Below are 25,143 nucleotides of genomic sequence, written 5' to 3'. Positions count from 1 at the left end.
TGTTAAACCGTCGTCTCAGTAGCAACGGTTTGTAATAAAACTGTCGCTTTCAATAAAATAGTCGCTTACTAAAGAAAGCGATGGTTTATCAACATCTGTCACTATAATCGCGACGGTTTACCTAAAATGTCGCTACTTCAGCGATAGTTTATCAAAAACCGTCGTTATTTTGCGACTGTTCGAACAAACCCGTCGCCATTTTGGGCGACGGGTTTTTGGACCCCCGCCGTTGGTGACGTTTATAATTAAGTCTGTTGCCATATTAGGCGACGGGTTTCTTACCTGTCGCCATGGACGACGGTATAATACTAGACCGTCACAATATTCGACGACGGTTTTTTTAAATGACGGTTTTTTACTATCGTCGTCAATAGCGACAATTGCTACAAACCGTCGTCGATCTAAAATAGCGGCGGTGTGTCAAAAACTGTCCCTATTGGTGACGATTTAACTCAATATCTTCGCTAATGGCAACGTTTTTTGCAAAATCGGTTTTTTTACTTTGTATTAACTCTTTTTAGTATTAATTTCTTAGATTTGCTCGTCTGTGTGATGTTCCAGCGTTACGTGGATCTGCATATCTTCGCACACGTCGGGTTTTTGAAGCGTTTTCTTTACAGAAAATTAACATTTTGGGTTTGTAGTTTATAAATATGTCTGGACATCGCGATGATTCTCCACCTTCTCCACCGCCTGATGACATGATTGAGCTCACCATCAGGAACAGCGAGTCTGCAAGTGAAGGGACATGGACAACAAAACACATTGTAGGTGCGAAGACGTACAACACTCACGGACACAATCTGATATTTCTTCTAGTTTAATACTTTTCAGTTGTACTTTAACATATATAAATATTTATCATTAATTATAAATGTTAATTACAATTAATGAATTTATTTTAGCGAGCACGACATGTCAGAGATCCAATGTCATGGGAACTATACGTTTACACATATCGACACGACGATGGATCGTTCGTTGACACACGATCCCGCCTGCTCCACGTAAGTTTATGCAATTTCGTTATTCACATTAACGTTACATTAAGAAAAATCGATTTGATTCATTTTTTATCAACATCACAGGAGGAGATGGGACGCTCTACGTATTTTTCTGATTTTTTTACGACATTTGTACCAAACATTTGTATTATTATTTGTAGATTAATAATATGATTACATTTTCGTATTTTGTTGTTAATTTTTTTTCAATTATACTGAATAAAATATATTTTTATATCAGAAAATAATAAAAAACAAAGCGACGGTTAATTTCAGCTACACCGTCGCAAATATCGGCGTCAGTTCTTTTAAACCGTCGCTAATAGCGACGGTTATTTTTAAATGTCGCCAATAGCGACGGTATTTTTAACAAGTCGCCGATCGAGATCGGCGACAGCTGGTTAATACCTGTCGCAATTTGCGACAGTTTATATTTTAACCGTCGCTAACAGCGACGGTTTTGGCAAAAACAGTCGCTGTGATTCTATATCTATATACCAGCGTTAGCGAACATTTTCTTTAACTATTATCGCCTTTCTTCTCTGATAGTTGCGAAAATCTATCAATTTTTTCAAAGTTTCGGTTTTTTATTTTGTACAAACATTTTTGCGTATTAATTTCGTAGATTTGCTCGTCGGTGTGATCTTTGCGACGTTACTTGGATCTGCATATCTAGGCGCACGTCAGGTTTTTAATGCGTTTTCTTTACAGAATATTTAATGTTTAATTTTTGCGTAGTATTTTATTTGTGAAATATGTAGTATTTTCATAAAAAATCGTCGCTTCATTAAGTTACGAGTTTTTCAAAAAATGTCGTTTATTATAGTGACGAAGGTTGACAAAACCGTCGCTTGATAACGAAACCTTCCTTCGCTTAGTATAAAGACGGTTATGGCAGAAGCCGTCGCTTGATAACAAAACCTTCGCTTAGTATAGCGACGGTTATGGTAGAAACCGTCGCTCAAATTAGGTGACGTTTTTAGGAAACCGTCGCTACCGAAAGCGACTGTGTTGTTAACAAACCCGTCGCTATTATAGCGACGGGCATTGCGAAACCGTTTAATATGACATAATTGACCCGTTTGAGACTTGAAGGAAAAACACTTTTGAGGGGGAATAATATAATAGCTAGGGGTGTCCAACGGTCGGTTTGGTTCGGTTTTAATAAATTTCGGTTCGGTTTTTCGGTTTACGGTTTTTCGAATGCCTAATCCTAAACCAAACCATTTTAATTCGGTCCGGTTTGGTTTTTTTGTATTACGGTTTGGTTATTACGGTCGGTTATTACGGTTTGTGTAATAAATTTAGTTATAAATAAAGTTGTACGTTATAAATTTAAAAAAAAATATAATAAAAACCACAATCAAATTTGTTTGATTATCTTAAAAAAAATCAAAATAAAGTAATCAAAAATAGGCATAGCTATCATTCGTGTTACCAATTTGTCAAGTATCTCGCAAACATCAAAATAATAAAAATTACAGCAATGACAATTATAAGCAATTTGGAATTTGGATATATTGATAGTGAATAATTCCAGCAATGGATTTATCAACTCTTGCAATAAAAATTCTCATGTGTATGGAAATTAAAATATCAACACATTATAAAAAGAATAAGTTCATATAAATTAGATCAACTTAACAAACCTGATTGCAAGTCACAACTATATATCAATAATGCAAGAATCTCTTCCATCATTGATAAAATCTAGAAAAATTTAAAAACAAGTATCATCAACCGATAAAGAATAAAATAATTATAACATTAAAGATATGAGATATATAAATTAGAGAGCAGAGAACTACCAAAGCAACACATGTTTCTTCTTCTCCAATCTAGACTTGTGTTGTTGGTTTATTGAAAAGGAAATGTGTGAAGCAAGGCACAAGCACAACAATTCAACAAAGGTGTGCGACTGCGGCTGAAATTTTGAATGTCAAAACCTAAGTTGGGACATGTTTGGTTTATTTTTAAGTTCTATTTTAATTTTTAAGTTGGGACATGTTTGGAGTACAATATAATAAAAAAAACAAATAATTCTCATATATTCGGTTTTTCGGTTTTTTCGGTTTTTTTTTTTAAAAAACCGAAAATCGAACCGGAAAACCGAAAATGCGTAATATAGAAACCGAAACCGGTCAAATAACCGAAAAAACCGAACCGTAAAAACCGAATTTTACGGTTCGGCCGGTTTTTTCGGTTTTAACCGAAATTTGAACACCCCTAATAATAGCAGTTGGGTTGTATGGAAGAACATTGAGATTTGTTTTATTGTTGAGAGAGTAAGCATCACTTGTTTCGTAATACATCGTCTCTATTTTATCTGATTGAGACTATATTTTCTGTGCATAACAGAAGGCTGTTGTTTTTTATAGCTCGGTTATCAATTAGAAGGAAATTAATCTCTTGGCCTATCCTATATTTTTAAGACATATATTAAATATTTATGAACTTTGTCAAACTCACAAATAAAACAAGTAAATATGTAATTACATTTTCGCTTCCGATGTTATAGACATCGGAGCACCATATTTATTTGTCTGCAAAATGTTTTTTGTGAGCGGATTTGCCAGCTCCTTGTGTAAACGTTGAATGTGTGCAGACGCCGCTGGAATTTTGCTATGCGTTTTCTACCTAAATGTACAGCTAATTCGTCGTCAAGCAAGAAATATGTAAATATAGTTCAATAAATAGAGTTGTTAGTTTAAATAAATAGATAAATAAATAAATAAATAAGTTTTACGTGACATACTCTGATTTTGTCCAGCTTCCATTAATCTTGTGGATAATCTCTATATGACGAAGTTTTCCATGCCGATTCACATTGAATTTCAGTATAGCTGAATATCAGTTTAAGCTATATCTTTAACTTGGAGTTGTCAAGAAACTGAATCAATACTAGTGAGATTGAAGTGGCCACGTACAACCTTTCACCATTTTCTCAGTTTTCCTCTTAAACCATCTGCTTTTGTGCTGCTTTTGTGTTCTTTCTAAAATACTCCTTAAACAAGCTTTTAAATTTGTGATATTTCCTCTTAAATCAACATCCACAAGATTAATGGAAGCTGAACAAGATTAAAGTATGTCACGTACAAACTTATTTGTTTATTTATTTATCTATTTATTTAAAATAACAACTCTATTTATTGAACTATATTTAAATATTTCTGGCTTAACGACGAAGTAGATGTACATTTAGGTAGAAAACACATAGCAAAATTCCAGCGGCGCCTGCACACATTCAACGTTTACACAAAGAGCTGGCAAATCCGCTCACAAAAAACATTTTGCAGACAAATAAATATGGTGCTCCGATGTCTAGAACATCGGGAGCGAATAGGTAATTACATATTTATTTGTGAGTTTGATAAAATTCATAAATATTTAATATATGCCTTAAAAATTTGGGATCGGGCTAAGAAATTAATTTCCTTCTAATTGATAATCGAGTTATAAAAACAACCGTCTTCTGTTAGCACTTGTTTCGTAATACATCGTCTCTATTTTTATCTCATTGACACTACGTTTGGTGCTCCGATGTCTAGAACATCGGGAGCGAATAGGTAATTACATATTTATTTGTGAGTTTGATAAAATTCATAAATATTTAATATATGCCTTAAAAATTTGGGATCGGGCTAAGAAATTAATTTCCTTCTAATTGATAATCGAGTTATAAAAACAACCGTCTTCTGTTACGCACAGAAAACGTAGTGTCAATGAGATAAAAATAGAGACGATGTATTACGAAACAAGTGCTACTTACTCTCGCAACAAGAAAACAAATCTGAATGCCCTTCCATACAACCCAACTGCTATTATATTATTCCCCCTCAAAGTGTTTTTCCTTCAAGTCTTAACATGCACCTTTACCAACTTGGGCTTCTCTATTTCAATCATTGATCTGAATTTGATGTTGATAGACCCAATGGATCAAAATCTCTCGAAGCTGGATCTGGATCACAACACTTTCACACACATCCAATTGGGCTTCTCATTTTCAATAACACGGGCTCTATGAATTTGATGCTCTTGGGCCCGATGGACCAAAATATCTCTTGTCTGGATATGGATTAGAACACCTTACCCACCATCCACTCATGACCGCCCAATGGATCAAAAAGCTCTCGTATCTGGATATGGATTATAACACCTTCACCCATCATCCACTCCCAACCCTCGATCACATCATGTCATTGGGCTTCTGTTCTTCGCATTCTCAGGTATTTTTGGGCACTCAGTTTCAGAGTCTTTCGTTTCCTTCTACTTCCTGCTTAGAACTACGTGCATACTCTGATGCTGATTGGGCTGACGATCCTACAAATCGTGTAAGTTGACCCCGTGCTTCTATATTTTTTCTTGGAGAATCTCCTCTCTTGTAAAAGTAAGAAACAAGTTATCTCTCGATCATCCACCGAAGACGAGTATCGTCATCCTAATCCGTTACATTGTGATAATCAGAGTGTTATTTAGATTGCGTACAATTCAATTTTTTATGAGAGGACAAATCACCTTGAGATCGATTGTCACGTCACTCGTTATCATCTTCAGCTTGGCACCATCATGTTACCTTTCGTTCATTTTTCTCTACAGATAGCTGATAAGTTTACCAAGACATATTCCGTTTCGCACTTCCGTATTTTTTCTGACAAACTCTCAATGCTTTTAGCTGTATCATCGTGAGTTTGAGGGAGAATGTTATAATATATTATTATTAGCTCTCAAGGTTAGATTATTCATTTTATACTTTTTTGTAGTTTACCCTAGCTATATAAACATATTTCTTTGTATTCTTTATTATTGAGTTCACAATATGGCGATTTGAGTTTTCACTCGCTCTCTGTTTCTTTGGTATGTATGGTCATTATGTCCACGCGTTAGTTGAAATGGATATGTCACCGAATATTCAAGAACATATCATGATCGAAAGACCAGGGCACTGTTCTTTCGTGTCTCTTTATATGAGAATATACCTAGCTTCCGCTCGCATTTTTCGATTTTTGGACACTTGTTGAACAGATGCTCTCGAAACAAAGGTAAAACTCCGGTGACAGCTAACATAGAAAAACAAGGTCTGCAACCCGAGAAAGTTTAATGGGAAAAACAGAATAATGTTGACAAAAATGCCTCTCTTCTCAATATGACATCCACATCCGATTCTTTTGCCGCTCTAGCTGATGGGAACCCTGTTAACTTATATTTATTTATAGTATTGTGTTGTATCTGTTTCAACCTATGGTTAAATAGACGATTGCTATTTGTTTTGAGAAATAGAGATACCAAGAGTTACAATATATGTGTTGGATAAGTTCTAATTGAAACGAGTTACAAGTTATTATAAAGTCAAAATGTTTTAGTGAATTCTTTTCTGAGTGAAAGAAAGAGAGACATAGAATGTAATCCAATCAGATCCTTCCACATTTGACAAACCATTTTCAGTAGTCTAGCTGCATCTAACGGGTAGAGAAAAGAACATTAACAACTAACGTAGTTAACATCATATCAAGTTTAGATAAAATTTAAAAGAATTAATGCAACTTCACTTCTAAACTTTTCTATGATGCTAATTTCTCATATCAAAATTTATTTAAAATCTCACAAAATTCAATGGAAAATTCCAAACTTTTTTGAAAAAAGTTACCTTAAGAGCAGAATTTTTCTCTCCATGGCACTGGAAAATATTTGGATGTTGGAAATTTTGGTTTATAATACACAAAATGATTAAAGTTGAGATTGATCGAGACACACAAAAATATTAAAATAAAGAATATTTTAACAGCCCCAAATATAATTTTATTGATGTAATAGAATTATTAACCAAACACCTCTCATAATATTACAATCTTGTCTTGCTACCTAAAATTTGAAACAACGCGTCCTCAAACAACTCACCGTATTATGTAAAAGAAAATGTAAAGCTTGGAATGTGGATGTGAAAAAGAAGAAATTTATGGACTGTAGTTCAAAATACATTCTTTCAAAATTTTCAATTCCGATCAAAACAAATCCAAATTCTCTAAATATATTCTTTCAAAATTTTCAATTCCAATCAAAACAAATACAAGTTTTCTAAGTCCCCTTGCTGCACAAAATTTTCAATTACAATCAAAACAAATCCAAGTTCTCTAAATCCCCTTGCTGCTCCTCCTGCAACTTTCTTTCCTGAGTAAACACAAAAAAGAACAATATGTTAAATCTTAGGCTTCTTGCTTTATTTGGAAATAAACAAAACAATTCTGAGTAACATACCAGATCTTCTTTTTGCAAATTTAGTTGCTCAAGCTCCGTCAGCATATTTTTTAGTGGAATTAGATTTGTTCTGTAATTTAAAAAAACACACAAATTAAACATGCGATATACTTTATTTTACGTGAAAATATGAATAACTATTGACTTACTCATGCTCCCCAACAGCAGTAAAATAAGGTCCATCATCATTCACATTAAAAGTAAATCCTGGGGCTATTCGATTCATAATTGGTCTAATTACAACATAAGTAAGACTGAGAGACTCAGCAACAGCAGGTACAGATTTGCCGAACAACTCTTTCAATTGTCTTTTTATCTTGTTGTCCATGGAAGATTGAAGGCATAATGATTTTGTTCCAACGGAACATGAGATGAAAGTAGGTTCAATAGAACCGTCACTCTCTGTAGCTCAACTGGTACCAGGATTGCTGCCAAGACTTATATGTCCAGGAGGTCTTGGGTTCTAATCCTGGGAAGGTAAAAGCTCAAGTGTCCGGGCTGGAGAACTCCTATTAGTAATGATCGCGAGTCAGTGCTGTCGGGTCATTACAATAAGAGTGAAAGTTCTATTGAATCTGCTTTCATCTCATGTTCCGTTGGAACAAAATCCATTATGCCTTCAATCTTCCATGGACAACAAGATAAAGAGCATGAGTAAGACAACAAATCTGAATGCCTTCAATCTTCCGTTGGAACAAAATTCATTCGGCAATTCTGTACCTGCTGTTGCTGAGTCTCTCAGTCCTACTTATGTTGTAATTAGACAAATTAAGAATCGAATAGCCCCATTATTTACTTTCAATGTGAATGATTATGGATCTCATTTTACTGCTATTGGGGAGCATGAGTAAGTCAATAGTTATTTATATTTTCACGTAAAATAAAGTATATCGCATGTTTAATTTGTGTTTTTTTTTAATTTATAGAACAAATCTATTTCCACTAAAGAATATGCTGACAGAGCTTGAACAACTAAATTTGCAAAAAAGAAGATCAGGTATGTTACTCAAAATTGTTTAATTATTTCCAAATAAAGCAAGAAGCCTGAGAATTATCATATTGTTCTTTTTTATGTTTACTCAGGAAAGAAAGTTGCAGGAGGGGCAACAAGGGGATTTAGAGGACTTCGATTTGTTTTGATTGTAATTGAAAATTTTGTGCAGCAAGGGAACTTAGAAAACTTGGATTTGTTTTGATTGGAATTGAAAATTTTAAAAGAATGTATTTAGTTAATTTGGATTTGTTTTGATTGAAATTAAAAATTTTGAAAGGATGTATTTTGAACTACAGTCCATTAATTTCTTCTTTTTCACATCCACATTCTAAGCCTTACAATTTTTTTTACATAATACGGTGAGTTGTCTGAGGACGCGTTGTTTCAAATTTTAGCTAGCAAGACAAGATTGTAATGTTATGAGAGGTGTTTGGTTAATAATTCTATTACATCAATAAAATTATATTTGGGGATGTTAAAATATTCTTTATTTTAATATTTTTGTTTGCCTCGATCAATCTCAACTTTAATCATTTTGTGTATTCTAAACCAAAATTTCCAACATCCAAGTATTTTCCAGTGGGGAGAAAAATTCTGCTCTTAAGGTAACTTTTTTCAAAAAAGGTTTGAAATTTTCCATTGAATTTTGTGGGATTTTAAATAAATTTTGACATGAGAAATTAGCATCATAAAAGAGTTTAGAAGTGAGGTTGTATAAATTCTTTTAAATTTTATCTAGATATGATGTTAACTACGTTAGCTGTTAATGTTCTTTTCTCTACCCGTTAGATGCAGCTAGACTACTGAAAATGGTTTGTCAAATGTGGAAGGATCTGGTTGGATTAATTTCTATGTCTCTCTTTCTTTCACTCAGAAAAGAATTCACTAAAACATTTTGACTTTATAATAACTTGTAACTCGTTTCAATTAGAACTTATCCAACGCATATATTATAATTCTTGACATCTATATTTCTCAAAACAAATAGCAATTGTCTATTTAACCATAGGTTGAAACAGATACAACACAACACTATAAATAAATATAAGTTAACAGGGTTCCCATTAGCTAGAGCGGCAAAAGAATTGGACGTGGATGCCTTATTGAGAAGAGAGGCATTTTTGCCAGCATTATTATGTTTTTCCCGATAAACTTTCCTGGGTTGCAGATAGGGCTGACAAAAATCAGAAAATTCTTGACCCTTCCCGACTTCCGACCCGAAATTTTCCCGACCCGCTCAGAATCGGGAATATAAGATATACCTGACGGGATTCTCGACCCGAATATATTAATAACTTTAAAGATTTAAGAGAGGAGGATATTCAGAAGATAACATTCATGACCAGATATGGGGATTATGAGTTTTTAGTTATGCCGTTTGGGTTGACGAATGCTCCAGCTGTGTTCATGAGTTTGATAAATATGGTATTTCAGCCTTATCTCGATCGGTTTGTTATTGTGTTAATTGATGATATATTGATATATTTCAGGAGTGAGGCTGAGCATGCAGGGCACTTGCGTTCAGTGTTACAGGTGTTGCGAGATAGACAGTTGTATGCCAAACTCAGTAAGTGTGAGTTTGGTTGGCTCGAGTGGTCTTCTTGGGTCATGTTATATCGAGAGATGGGATTTCTGTTGATCCAACGAAGGTCGAAGACGTATTACAGTGGTCTGCACCTACATCAGTACCAGAGATCCGTAGTTTCTTGGGTTTAGCACGAGAACTTGAGTTCTAGCCTCATCGAATACATCATTCAGCCGTGTTAGAAAATCATATACACATTCCTTTTCGTTTAATTTCTCTAATTTTGTTACATCAGTCTCACATGAAGCTTGAAAGTCCTTGTAATAGTCAAGGCTCATGCCACAATCCACTAATTTCAGAAAAATACTGACAAATGGTTATTTCACCTTGCTTGGTCTCGCGAACCTTTTTCCGCAACTTATCTCGGCTGCCCGAATATTTGCAAGCCGTGGTTGCATGGAATCAATCAACCACGACATTATGAGGGAATTTTCGGAGTACCATTTTCTAAGACTGGGATCTGCAGGATCTGGTCTTCTTTTCCCGTTTTTCATATCGTCTAGCCTGAATGAATATCGAGCATGATTTATTGGTTTTTGTTGACTTTGTCATATCCGTTTTTATTTTTGTAGGAACACATTCCAAATAACGAACATGAACAGCCTCAGGTTTGTTTATCAAGTTGTTTTTTACTCTCTCTAAATCTTATCATATCATTTTCTATTTTTTGTTACTCATTTAGAACATGTTGAGTTTTTTCTCTTAAAATGTTTTGGCTGATGAATATATTTTGGAATTTTTTCGCTGATTTGACCAAATTCAACGTTATATTGCATCTTCAAAAAGTTTTATAAGTCTTTATACTAATACAAATGCAATAACTTTCTTATTTAATACCTTTATGATCAAGTTTTTGTTCCCTTCTAAATATTACGAATAAATGGAGTTTAATAATTTTCATTAATGTTGATCTCAACATCTGGCCGATATTTATTTTAATAGATAGCTAATTACAATTACACCAAGTTTTTGTAATAAATGAAGCTTGAAAGTCCTTATAATAAATGAATCTTGAAAGTCCTTGTAATAGTCAAGCTTCATTTATTACAAGAACTTGGTGTAATTGTAATTAGCTATCCATTAAAATAAATGTCGGCCAGATGTTGAGATCAACATGAATGCAAATTATTACACTCCATTTATCCGTAATATTTAGAGGAAAAAAACTTGATCATAAAGATATTAAACAAGAAAGTTATTGCATTTGTATTAGAGGGAAGACTTATAAAACTTTGAAGATGCAATATAACGTTGAATTTGGTCAAATCAGCGAAAAAATTTCAAATATATTCATCAGCCAAAACAGTTTAAGAGAAAAAGCTCAACATGTTCTAAATGAGTAACAAAAAAACAAAAGGATATGATAAGATTTAGAGAGAGGAAAAAAACAACTTGATAAACAAACCTGAGGCTGTTTATGTTCGTTATTTGGAATGTGTTCCTACAAAAATAAAAACGGATATGACAAAGTCAACAAAAACCAATAAATCATGCTCGATATTCATTCAGGCTACACGATTGCTAAGCTATATGAAAAACGGGAAAAGAAGATCAGATCCTGCAGATCCCAGTTTTAGAAAATGGTACTCCGAAAATTCCCTCATAATGTCGTGGTTGATTGATTCCATGCAACCACGACTTGCAAATATTTGGGCAGCCGGGATAAGTTGCGGAAAAAGGTTCATGAGACCAAGCAAGGTGAAATAACCATTTGTCAGTATTTTTCTGAAATTAGTGGATTGTGGCATGAGCCTTGACTATTACAAGGACTTTCAAGCTTCATGTGAGACTGATGTAACAAAATTAGAGAAATTAAACGAAAAGGAATGTGTATATGATTTTCTAACACGGCTGAATGATGTATTCGATGAGGTTAGAACTCAAGTTCTTGGACGGGATCCTTTTCCCTCTTTACCACAAGCATATAGCTATGTGCACAGCAGGAGGAGATCAGGCATAGTGCTATGATGCTTAATGCATAGTTCTGTTGAGATACAATTTTTTGTTGAGAAGAAGAAATTTTCAGACCAAGGAAGTACTATGAAGGTCTTAAATCCTTGAGCTTGAACGGAGCGTGTAGAAAAGCTTTCAAAATTGTCATTTCTTGATGAGATGGACCTATGAGTTTGATATCATCTACGTACACTAGCAATGCTACTGGGGATGAAACAGTTCATTTGACAAATAAAGAATGGTCTGAATGTGATTGAGTGAAACCAAACTTGATTAAAGATTGAGAGAACTTGGAGTACCTACCATTGTCTCGAAGCTTGTCTTAAACCGTAAATAGACTTGTTCATGTCAATTTGTAAACAAACTTCCCTTGATGCGTAGAATGCTCCCCCTCTCTACAGCAGCCAAGACGAATATCCATATAAACCTCCTGTAGCAAATCACCATTAAGAAATTCGTTGTTAACGTCAAGTTGAACTAATGACTAGTTCTGGCATGCTGCAAGAGCCAATAGAACCTTCACGGTAACTACTTTTGCAACGGGAGAAAATGTTTCAATGAAATCAATACCTTCGTTTTGGTTATACACTTATACCCTTTAGCACCTAACCTCGCATTATCTCGTTCAGTCAAACCATCATGCTTGATTTATATAACCAGCTACATCCAATCAAAACAGGTCTACCAGCAATGTACAAAATTTGTTCGTAATTCAAAACCTGGAGAGAATATGGGATAAAACATTGTTCCACGGTCTCCTTTTCACACTTTTTTTAGGTAGCAAGTTGCTCAAATAACGGATTGTTCAATGGCTTTTCTCAAGCTAATCAGGACACAAGAAAGTTGACTTTTTCTCTGTGTCAGTACAGTTGAAGGCCAGAAATGGCTGATTCTCAGGTAATACTTGCCAAATTCATTCATTATTTCCATTCAAATCTAATTTAAATATAATAAGTACTGCAGCTTATCGCCACATATTTAGCTATTAATGAAGGTGAATTTATAATTATGTATTGTGGCGCCTCAAACCTTGCCACATAATCATACAACATGTGACCTCATATGCATAAAAAAATTCTTTTCGACGACGTAATAATATAATGCATATACGACAAAATAGTGTAATCACCACACTATCTACGTAAGTGTAGCAGAAAGAATATAATAAATACACACATACGACTCAAATAAGACAATGAACCATATTATCTCTATTTACTATTAACTACATGACTGTTTGACTAGACACACCTAGTTTTTCACCACTATCCTACCTCACGCATAGTCCTGTAACCTGCCCAACAGAAACAGCTCTCAAAAGGTGAGCATACACAACAATCATCATCGAAATACATAACAGTTATATTATCAACAATATAAAATATAACTGGAATGATAACAGAAATACCTCTTTTGCTGTCTCTGGACAATCAAGCCATCAACAACCTCAACAACATCTCAATGCAACAATAACATCGAAGATACGTCGCACCCCAACTCTGGCGACAGCAATATCGTCGAACGAACAACAACATCGACGATACGTCGCACTCCAACACCGACGACAGCAATATCGTCGAACGAATAACATCAACGATGCGTCGCACCCCAACTCCGGCGACAACAATATCGTTGAACGAACAACAACATCGTGACGTCTCCCAACAACGACAGCCAACAATATCGACAATAATAAACAACATATATAATATCAAATCACCCAATCCAGTGATTCATCGTCGTTCAATACAATAGTATTCATCAATACTAAACAATAACAGCATATACTTGTACGTCAACACGTACCTGATAATCGAGTATATATAAAATCTGGTTATTTCTTTGATCCCGAGGCTTGTGACGTATATAAATAATTCAACAACAATTATCAGATCACTGCCACCATATCAACATAATCCTAACAGCCTCAATATATAACATCAAATAGCCCAACAACAATTAATTTAACAAAATATAAAACTCGATTATAAATTATTATCGCTAAACAAATTAATATTCTGGTGTATTTAATTTACAATACTACCATCAATACACCCTAATTAATTTACTTCAAATAATAGGCTATTTTACAACATTCATCAAATTACGAAAACTTTATATCAACATGTAGCCTATACTTCGTAGACTCCAAATATATAATCAGAATTAATAACAACTGACAAACAACTCTCCAATCTCAATCCAACGATTAAAAAACCCTAATTATAATAAATTAGGAATAATTCAAAATAACACCACTATAATATTCTCTACTTCGTTAAAATCATACAATATTCAACAATCTTCAATTTCAGTATGATTCAAAAATTTAACAGATTTATTCCAGAAATCGACGAATTTCAAATATCACCAAAAATATAAAATTTATACCTCAAATCGAAGACCTCGTGTCAATGATTCCAAAACAGAAATCGGTTCGTCGATTGGATAAACCGATAAATCGCAAGATCGAAAAGAAAATCGAAATTCTATTTTCATTGTATCCAAATTTCAAATCATTTGGACTTCATATGTCATATTTCTCTCTTTACAATCATTAATTATTTAGTAATCTCACGTTACTAAATCAACTATTTGTGATATTTACTTCAGGCATTACATGTATGTCATACAATATGAAAACAATTTGAATAATATTTATTTGGAGAAATTGAAGTATTTTATCACTTGTCTTGCATTATGTATACGAATTTTATTATATTGAAATATCATGATATTTAGTTGGATGCACATAATTTAAGAAAGTGGAAGTAGCTATAAGACGAGATGGTTGATTATATATGCTGGGGGCTGGACTCGATAGATTACCCAAACCTGCAATTTTGTCCCGACTAGAGATCACTAGGCCGCTAGTAATGGCTCTCCCGTAACCAAATTTAATTCTAATTATTGTCGTCCCATATATAAATTTAAGTACTAACCATTTTAAATCTTGTACAAAAGATAGAATTTTGATTATAAAATCAGTACAATTATATTAAAATAAACACCCGCTACACTTGTTTGTACTCAAATTTTATATATTAGTATCAGATCTGAAATAGTTGATATTGAAACATCATTTATTAGTATCACATTTTTAATGTTTTGTAGCAATTTCATCAGAAAAATATATATCTCATTAATATCAATACTAGTTATACATGTTTCGGTACTCAAAAATCATATATTAACATCAGTTCTGAAATATTTTGTACTCGAATATCATATTTTATATCGAATTTCATCCGAAAAAGACGTATCATTAATATTAGTATTTGTTATACATGTTCGAGTACTCGAACATCATATATTAATATTTTCAGAATTTTAATTTAATATATGTCTATATAATAATTTTGTGATGAATTACCTTCTGCATTAAATGAAATTTTAGAAATAAAAGCATTTTTAAAAACTTCGACCGTCACCTGTTAATAACTTAAAGAGACAGGTTGGGAGCCAATAACTCGTTGCCACCTAATTATATTCTTTTACAAAACCAAAAATAAAATGGTAATTAGGGAAAAAATATAAATGAAATACGTATAAGTGGAGGGTTATAATTATTTAAAATTAACACTTTATCATCTTATTGTACAAAACACATACAAATAACTAAAATTTTAACAACAATTTTGAAGTCTCATAATTAATTTTGCTTTACTGTAGTCGCATGTTTGTCAAAATTGCATCTCTTCTACTTACGAAGAAATCGATATCTAACTCAAATAAATGAGTGCGTGAACAAATTTTTTCCCCAGATTAAATAAATGGGGACGAAGATTTTCGGGTGTATATATATATATATATATATATATAGTATATGTATAATATGTATTTATTTATGTTATAGATTATTAATTCTAATTTTTTTACTTGAATGATGGTTATCGGATTGAATGAATAAAATTATTAGTATATAGTTAATGTTATTTTTGTAGGATAACGACTATGGAATGAATTATTTATAATATTTTGTTATTTATTATATAATGTGTAGTTTACTATTTCTTATCTTTACTTTTTTCTTATGGTTTTCTTAAGCATTTGGTAAATAAGTACAGTATTATCGAAATAATTAAAATTTGAAAAATGTAATTGTAGATGGTAATAAGATATTTGGATAGGTTATGCATGCTCAATCTTCCAATGAATATGAGAATGTGGATGAAGGTTGAATATTCGACATAACGATGATGGTTATGATGGTGGATACAATAAATGAGGATGGAGACGAGGCATAGAATTCTAACTTGAATTCGACTCATTATCATATATTTTTTTTTAAAAAAAGGAGATAAAATAGGAAGTTTGAACATAATTTGTTGTTTAATGATTTTTCTTAAGCTATGTGGGAAAAAAAAGTAGGAATATATAATAAGACGGATAGAGTATTTTATTTCGAAATAAAAGATAAAGATATAGTGATATATGAACATTATTATTGTAAAACGAACAGTGACACATGTTAGTCCGTACCATTTAATCCGTATATGTTAACCTTAAGTGACATGACAAGCTTAAAAAATATTCAGACCAATTTTTAATGAAGTTGACTATAAATTTATATGCCCCAATTTTTGAGTAATTATGTGCATTAAACTCCCCCACGACTCATTAAGCATGATCCTTCCTTAATGCCCACCCATGTTACCTTGATTGCATATTCATTGAAGACAACCTTTTAGCGAGTCAAGATCAACAAAAATATTTCCCCCAAAATTGATTTTTTTTAATTACATTTATTATAAGATTAAAGTAAATTGAGTAATCTTTCTTAAAAGTATGCTTGTAATAACCATATTAAAATGTCAAACTATAATTGCTAAAAATAACTATCTCCAATTAATACGATCAGCCTAGAAACATGCTTCGTCATAATCTTGGTGAAATATTTGTGTATCTGCTCTACTCAGAATTATTTTCCCCTCTTTTTTTGGTTGGAAATTATTATTAAAACTTAATACAAATCCATACATACATATATATATATATATATATATATATATATATATATATATATCACATAAATAAATGATATTCCGAAGATGACAATTCTGACATATCCACCAGATAAGGAAGGAAAATTACCTAAATATTTTCTTATTGAAATCAAATTGAACTCAAATATATTATAACTTTTTTGAAATAAATTTGAACTCAAATTATTTTGATCAATAGTTTACAAACTCTTCCGTGCGATTCGATTTTTTATGAATATAATTTAAGTATATTATATATATATAATCTTTCAACATTTGTTTTCGAACAAAAATTCGAATTGTTTATATACATGTTCAAATATTTCAAACCGAACTCGAACCCAAGTTCTAATTCAAGTAAAAATGTTAAAATAGTCAGGTTCGAGTTTCAAATCAATATAACTAATTATATTATTAAAACTTTTCTCATATTTGATTCGATTCGTTTACACTTTTATGTCCTAAGACTCGAGACATATGAAAGGCTCATTTGAAAATAACGGGGACATCGACCTAAATAATCCTTAAACAATTCTTAGATTCATTTCACCCCGATTTGTAGAAAAATCCGATTCAGCATCCACGTCACTAGCAAGTTACATACATATTACAAAAAACCAAAGCCAAAATAAAAATGAGTAGGACGATTTATTTGTACAGCTCTCCATTGAAAATTCAAATAAAATTAGATGGAAAAGTCAAAACCCATTAGATATAAATCCAAATCATTTAAAATGGATGCGAATAGTTAGTTATACCCATAATTTCAATCGACACACGTAAATTATTTTCGTACTCGATGTCCTAAAATGTTTTTGTCATACCGATAAAAAAAATCAGCAATATATAAATAGAAAAATACTCGTATAGACTAACAAAAGCCAAAGGGCTTTGTTTTTGTGTTGTGGTCGCATTAATTCACAGCTGTCCCTTAGTATTTAATGCCACCATTACTGACGGCCCCACCTTCTTCTCACTTCACAGAATCTCAACTTCGGAAATTTTATTTTTATTTCTTTCTCAATTAATGCCATTCTTCAAAATTTCCCTGTTATTTCTATATAAAACAAAGATTTCATTAAATTCTTCATTATTGCTATTGATTTTAAATTATTATTATTATTATTATTATATGGTAGTAGTTTCCATCTTCCACATCCTCTTCTTCTATATAACAGGATTCGATTTCAACCCTTTTCCTTCCGTTTCTCTCTTTCTGCACAACTCTCTTCACTCTTTGATTTGATTGATTGCTGTGAATTAAGGAGAAGATAAGTGCTCTTTGGTGTGATGGCAGCCGAAGTCAGCTGTTTTCTCAGATTGATGAACGGTGGTAGTACGACGGAGTCGGGGCCGACCGGGAAATCAACAGCCCCGATCACTATAGACTTTCTTGGTGGGGGTTGTACCCTTGAATCCAAAGAACTCGACCTCGACTTGCAAGTGCCTTGTGGCTGGGAAAAGCGCCTCGATTTGAAGGTACAATCTTTCCTTCTTCTTTTTTTGGGATCCCAACAAATGTTTGATCTCTTTATTGTTTGTTGCTGCCACCTTCTGTTCATTCACGAGCATGGAACAAAACAAGCTTTGTTAAAACGAAGCCATTTTCTTGATTTTTTTCAAGCTCTGTTTTTTTTTTCTGTGTGGTTATGTTGGGATTCTGTGTTTTATGATTTTGTTTTCATTTTTTCAGTTATTCCGATATGATATTTAATATGTATAAATTGGCATTCATGAGATGATTGAAATACGCATTGATTGGATTTATTATGATTCAAGGTTCTTTGTAAGGGAAGTTATTATCATGACTTGATGACATTTATTTCATGTTATTATAGCACATGAATATGGTTTGGTTCCCATGATTCTCGTATATGTTTTAATTGTCTGGTTTATTTCATAACTCGTGATAATTACGGAGATATCCCAACAGTGTAAACTTCTTGAAATTTTCATATGAGAATTGATTTTAATGATACAATGAAGTTTATTGACATCTCATGCATTGAATTTGAATATACACGTCCGTGGCTCTTTTTCAGTTAAAGAAGTCGATAATTCAAATGCTGCTGCTTCTTGATTTATATTTCTCAATTGAATTGAAGAATATTCGGAGTTTATTAGATATTAAAATTCAATCCTTATTAAATTTTCTTCAAATGTTGATGAAATTATGTGATGGTTTAAATCTTTGATTTCAGTCAGGAAAGGTGTATCTTCAGAGAAGCAATCCATCAAACTCACCCTCTTCAACCTCGGAAACGAAGCTGAAAACCAGCGAAACTTTCTCCAAATTTGAAGACCTCAATTTCCCTCCAATGTCGAAACAGACCTTAAACCTCTTCGACGACTCGACCTTGGACCTAAAGCTAGTTTCGTCGTTGTCTGGATCCCCATCATCCTCGAATTATCAAAACGTTTGCACTCTGGATAAAGTGAAGTCAGCACTCGAGAGGGCGGAGAAAGAATCCATCAAGAAACGTTCAATATCAATGTCCAAAACATCTTCATCGCGCTCGAATTCTTCGTCCTCGATCAAAGATAGTGGTCTTGATCATCAAGAGGAGAAATCATATGGCTCGTTCGCTGCAGGATGCCCCAATTGTTTGCTCTACGTGCTGATCTCGAAAAGCAACCCCCTATGCCCCCGATGCAACAGTTATGTGCCGTTGCCTGTGGCTGCAGCCAAGAAACCTCGTATTGACCTTAACATCTCCATTTGAAAAGATTGCGAATGAACCCGTAAATGGTTCGCATTTTTTGTAAAGATCGGTAAAAAAAAAAATAGGTGAATTTTAGCATATATATATATATATATATATATATATATATTCCTTTTTTATGTTCTATATATATTTTTTGGGTTTAGGCATTATTTAAGTGCCATGTGGTACAAGTTTAATCACCATGGTTCTGTTTTTTGTCTATCTTATGGCAACCTTTTGCCTTCCCATCATTAATGATCTTTAGTTTAATGGAATTTTCTCTCCAAAGTCGGTAAATCTCCTATATCTGCTACAAATTACAGTGTTATTCCCAAATAGTTTACATGTAAATCCGTACAAGTACTGGAGGACATAGCTTCAACTTCAAGTAAAAACCCCGTATCTTGATTTATTCTTTATACTGTATATAATAGGAGTTCACAAGTTTCAAACACTGTGAGGTAGTTTGCTTTAAATGAAGTGAGAGAGGTGGAAAATGGAGTTAAAAAAAGATTTTTGTGAAAGCCGTAGCTTTGCTTGATATGAAATAATATATGCTCTGCCTCGATCGTATTGCATTTCAATTTTGTACCTAACAAACAATAAATGAGATTTATTTCTTTCTTCCTACCTATTTTGAATGAATACCCAACACCTAATTTAATTCAAAGCCGGGGCTCGTAACTTCCCTGCAAGCATTTAGTGGGAGTTAATGCTTTTCTTGATTGTACGTTTTTTTGTTGGTTTTGGATTAAGATTTTCAGACACCCTCCCTTTTTAATTTAATTTTAAAAATGGTACTATACATGAAATTTCGCCATAGTAAAAAGTATACCATGTAATTTATGAGGCAAAGGGAAAAAAGGCTGCCTTTTAGTACAACTGTTTTATAACTTATTTTGTTGGATTAAATCCAGTCAAACTTAAAATACAACAACTATAAAGTTAAAACATTAATGGTGAAGCTTCAGTTGACTGTGCTAAGGGCAACTATATGAAGTGTGATGATAATTTAATTGCATTCAAACATGAATGAAAAGTCGCATATTTCAATTCAAACATTAAAATATAATAGCATTTTTTTTAAAAAAATTAAAAAAAGGTGAACTTAATAATTATATTATTTATTTATTGGTCCAAACTCCTATAATAAATGAGTAGGAATCAAATTCCAATCTCATCAACGAAGACTGTTGAACTTTTAAATGATACATTTTCATCAATTAATACCCTATGACCTAAAAACCGACTTTTCTTAGGCAAAAACTTGTGTGAGACGGTCTTACAGGTCGTATTTTGTGAGACGGGTCTTTATTTGGATAATCAATGAAAAAGTATTACTTTTTATGCTAAGAGTATTATTTTTTATTGTGAATATGGGTAGGATTGACCCGTATCACATATTTTGATTCGTGAGACGGTCTCACATGAGACCTACTCCTTTTCTTAATACACACGCGGATAATGGATAACTTACTTTCTTATTTTGAAATTAAAATATAGTGTATATATATAATTTTCCAACTCATATGACAACAAAATACTAAATTTGATACGAGATCTCAAGTTCGAGAGTCTGGTAAAAAAAAAAAGACTTTGTGTAGTCATATAGGACCGATGACACCAAGAAAACTTTTATGATTAATATTTCATTATTAATATATATTTTGAAAATAACAATTTAAACTGCACCTTATAAAACGCTTAAAGTATAGATATATTCACAGACAAATTAAACATGTCGTAATTTAAACAAACAAATTAAAGGTCCAAAATAGTGTCGCGAAGTCATTTTCAAAAAAAAATTGCATCGCATAAGCGTGTGCGCCGCTGATTGTAGACAGAAGAATTTCCTCGCTTCATCCGCGTGGAAGTTTTTGATTCAAATCTGTGGAGATTGATAAAAAAAAAAATAAATAAATATTTTATTTTATCATTTAAAATATCTTAAATCAATCTTCAGCAACCGCATAGAGCGGAGGGATATGAAAACGAGTGGGTAATACTTAATAGTAAGATCGGACCACCCATTTACGTATGGAAATAAATTTGTGGGAGACGGTCTCACTGATCGTATTTTGTGAGACAAATCTCTTATTTGGGTCATCCATGAAAAAGTATTACTTGTATACTAAGAGTATTATTTTTTATTGTTAATATCGGTAGGATTGACCCGTCTCATAGATAAAGATTCATGAGACCGTTTTACAAGAGACCTACTTATACGTATATATGAACAAAATTTTATGTTCCGTCTCGTACATAACCTAAAAAAAAAAAACTTGCACTTCTTCGATATTCCTAATTATATCTAAAAAAACCTGCAACCCGCCATCAGGCCCGGCAGTGAGAGACATCAATCAAACATACTTATTTTAGACAGTGAGACGAGGTCGTGAATATATCTTATTTTGACATTTTTATCTAAAATAAGTAATTATTTTGCGAATATACTTAGAGTAATATCTAAAATGGATAGGAAAAAACATAGTTATTGCCATGATCCACATCGTATGATTCTGAATTTTTGTAGAACTTGAATCAAAATAAAAATGTTTTACTATTCCATAAAATGGCTAACAAACCCCATAATTAAGATATGTTTTCATAAACGGGCTCCGATGTTGTAGTAGTTCTTTTTCCTCTGAAAATTACTGATCTAATGGCGCACTGCAGCTTCAACAGATGTATGTAAAAAGGTACAGAGCCACCTTTTGGATTGAATATTTTTGCTTGCTTCATAAAACTATTAATGAAGGCATTTACTAGTCCATTCATAATGTACCTAACTTACAATAAATTCCATCTATAATATTAATGAAACACCCCATTTAAAAGAGACACCTACCATTTCAGATGAAACCTATCTTAAAGTACATTTATTGCCTTTTTATTATACTTGTAAATTTTTAGATCCGTCAGCAGACTTGTATGCTTTAAATAATTTGTCAGTTCAATCAAACTTCTATGCATCATATAAGCACAAACACACTACGCGCACGCACATATATATAATTTTGATATGTTGTCTATCCATTGTGCACATTCATGTGTCAACTAACGAGGTGAAAATTCATTTACTTGATATACAATTTTGATATATTTCATTTCATTCAATTTATGAATGTTACTTTATTGGTTGGCACAGCGGAACAGGACGAGTGAATGTATCGAAACTATGTATAGATATATATTAAATGGAACAAAAGTCTTGATTAAATAAATGATTCCAACTTTTAATTTCACTTGCCACTCTGCAGCAGAATTTAAAGGAGGTTATATTTCCATTTGTCTTACTAATTTTTAAATATCACTTTCAATTAAAGTTCATTTAGTAAGAGTAGTCATATTTTCTAAATTAAAATATTACAATTTGTTTCCTGTTGTCTCTAGAATATTAAATATTTTTGGCACTCAATACAATAATCAATCACACGCAATCAAAATCTCTCGGTAACCTTACTTCAATGTTTCTTCTTTTTGTTTTCCCTTCTAATTAAAGCTCTACGAAGGAGGGAATTTTCAAACTGATTTATGGATTCTACCTAAAAATAAATGATAGAAAAGATAATTTACCTAAGTTTTGGCTTCGGGAAAGAAATTTTCAATGATATTTCTTATAATATTTACGAGGACATTAAAGTATGTCGTTTAATTTTGTACCTAACTCACTGAGAAAATTTAATATTACAGAAATGAAAACAAATAAAAAAATAAGATAATATTTAAGGATATGTTACGTAATGATTTTGTATCCTTTTCGCCAAATTTTTTTTTTCAACTTTACATACACAAAAATTTAGTCCAAAGATAATAATCACACATGATTAATTTTTCGTTATTATCAGTAAATACTACATTATTATTTTACAATAGTATCTCAACCGTATGATATGTTATTTTATATAATTAACGATTAAATTTATTAAGTATCAACGTTTGAATAATTACTTGAATTTTTTGATCTAATATAATATGAATATATTTAAAATTTAAATATTATTATAAAAAAATATATCTATGCCATTTGAAATCACATTCAAATGGCAATTTGACTTTTTTATCATTGCTTTCTATATCTTCAATGATTTGAACTGTTATTAATTAAAAAAAATAGAAAAATAGATTATTTTGTCTATAAAATTTTGAAAAATAAATATATATTTTTAAAATTCAAAATTATCGTTGTTTATTAGATGAATGAGTTTTTATAACATGTTAAAAACAATTATATTAAAATTCTAATTAAGATGTATAAATAAGGCTCAAATAAAGATAATAATCTTCTACTGTCATTGACCTTTTTATCACCACATTCAATATCTTGTATGAGTAAAACAGTTATTAACAAAAGAAATCGAAAATATATTTAGAAATCATATATTATTTTTTCTATTAAAATTTTACGAAATAAATAAATATCTTTCAAAAATTCAAACTATCGTACTTTATTAGATAAATGAATTTAAATTAAACATTAGATAGTGTGAGAATTTTGATTAAGTAATTAAAACACAAAAAACAAACTAAATTGACACTGAGTAATATATTTAATATGGGAGAAAGATTATTAAAAATTATGAAAACTACGTTAAGTACGACATTTATTGGCCATTATTTACATCATAGATTAAAAATTTGAGAAAGTTGAGATTTGTAAATTTTGAAACAATAAACAGTTAAATATCAAATAAACATAATTGATCAATAATTTCGATTTTCTCCAAGCCCCTTTACTAAGTTGGGCAAGCGTTGATATAGTTCCTCGTATCAAATCATTGACTCTAGTGAGAATTGCTTCAACCAAAATTTATGACATTTTTTCCATTCATTCCTTCAAAGGATCAGTCGAGGTTCTTGCTTGGCCATGGATTCATCAACGGTGAAATGTCAATACCATAGTATAGGTCCGGGACAGTCTTTTGCCCCACTTATTTGTTTTCAATTAGAGCATAGAGATATTTTCTTCGTTTGTGGATCACTCGGATAAATGTAATAATTAGAGAAATGCGAGTATCTTATAGTTACTCTAAATTAGAGGGAGTATACATCAAATAATAAATATTAATGTATGTATAATTTAAGATATGTCAATTGTGTTATAGGTTAAATCATATTGTTTGTTATATCACTTGAAGATGATATTGTTGTCGGTAAATGAGTCCTTCTATCATTGCTGTATACACCATTTTGTTGAGAAAAATTGGACGAAATATTAGAATTTTGTTTAGAAATCACAACATAAAAAATTGTAAGATCATAAACTAACAATATTAAAATTATAATTTTTTTTTTAAAAATGAATGCATTTGATTAAATTAGACAAATATTTGTCTTAATCTATGTCAAATCTCTTTAAAAATAAATTTCATCATTAAATCCTAAACACTGTTAAATATTCTTAATAATGTTTCGTTAATTTCTCCACATCTCCACCTCAAACAAATTACTACAATTTTTTTTCAAGTAATATTTAAATATTTTACGTTATGTATTTTTATTTTTCCTTAATAATATAAATAAAATGAAATATACATTAATATTAGTAACACTAAGAAGTTAATATCTAATAATATTAATCGTAAAATACAGTACAAGTTTATAAAAGAAAAACTGATAAAAAAAAATTTTGAAAACATTTTAAAAAATTAATGACATTTGATAA

At 31.8% G+C, this 25,143-nt stretch overlaps 1 protein-coding gene and 1 long non-coding RNA gene across 3 annotated transcripts; both read left to right on the top strand.

Moving 5' to 3' along the window:
- Positions 1 to 1,542: 1,542 nt before the first annotated feature.
- On the top strand, positions 1,543 to 13,997 carry LOC140812194 (uncharacterized). 2 transcript variants are annotated; one of them, XR_012113621.1, is made up of 2 exons: positions 1,543 to 1,691; positions 12,566 to 13,997. It is a non-coding gene; the product is annotated as an uncharacterized lncRNA (long non-coding RNA). The 2 variants fall into 2 exon arrangements; XR_012113622.1 differs by lacking the exon at positions 1,543 to 1,691 and adding an exon at positions 2,971 to 4,347.
- A 3,901-nt stretch (positions 13,998 to 17,898) lies between these two features.
- Positions 17,899 to 19,724, top strand: LOC140813103 (uncharacterized). The gene is made up of 2 exons (XM_073171536.1): positions 17,899 to 18,252; positions 18,975 to 19,724. The coding sequence occupies exons 1-2, from the start codon at positions 18,064 to 18,066 to the stop codon at positions 19,494 to 19,496; spliced, it is 711 nt and encodes a 236-aa protein (XP_073027637.1). The 5' UTR covers positions 17,899 to 18,063; the 3' UTR covers positions 19,497 to 19,724.
- Positions 19,725 to 25,143: the final 5,419 nt, after the last annotated feature.

This window comes from Primulina eburnea, chromosome 14, assembly GCF_022965805.1.
Source record: "Primulina eburnea isolate SZY01 chromosome 14, ASM2296580v1, whole genome shotgun sequence".
Classification (NCBI taxonomy): Eukaryota; Viridiplantae; Streptophyta; class Magnoliopsida; order Lamiales; family Gesneriaceae; genus Primulina; species Primulina eburnea.
Note: the sequence above shows the minus strand (reverse complement) of the source record. Positions and strands in the feature narration are given on the sequence as shown.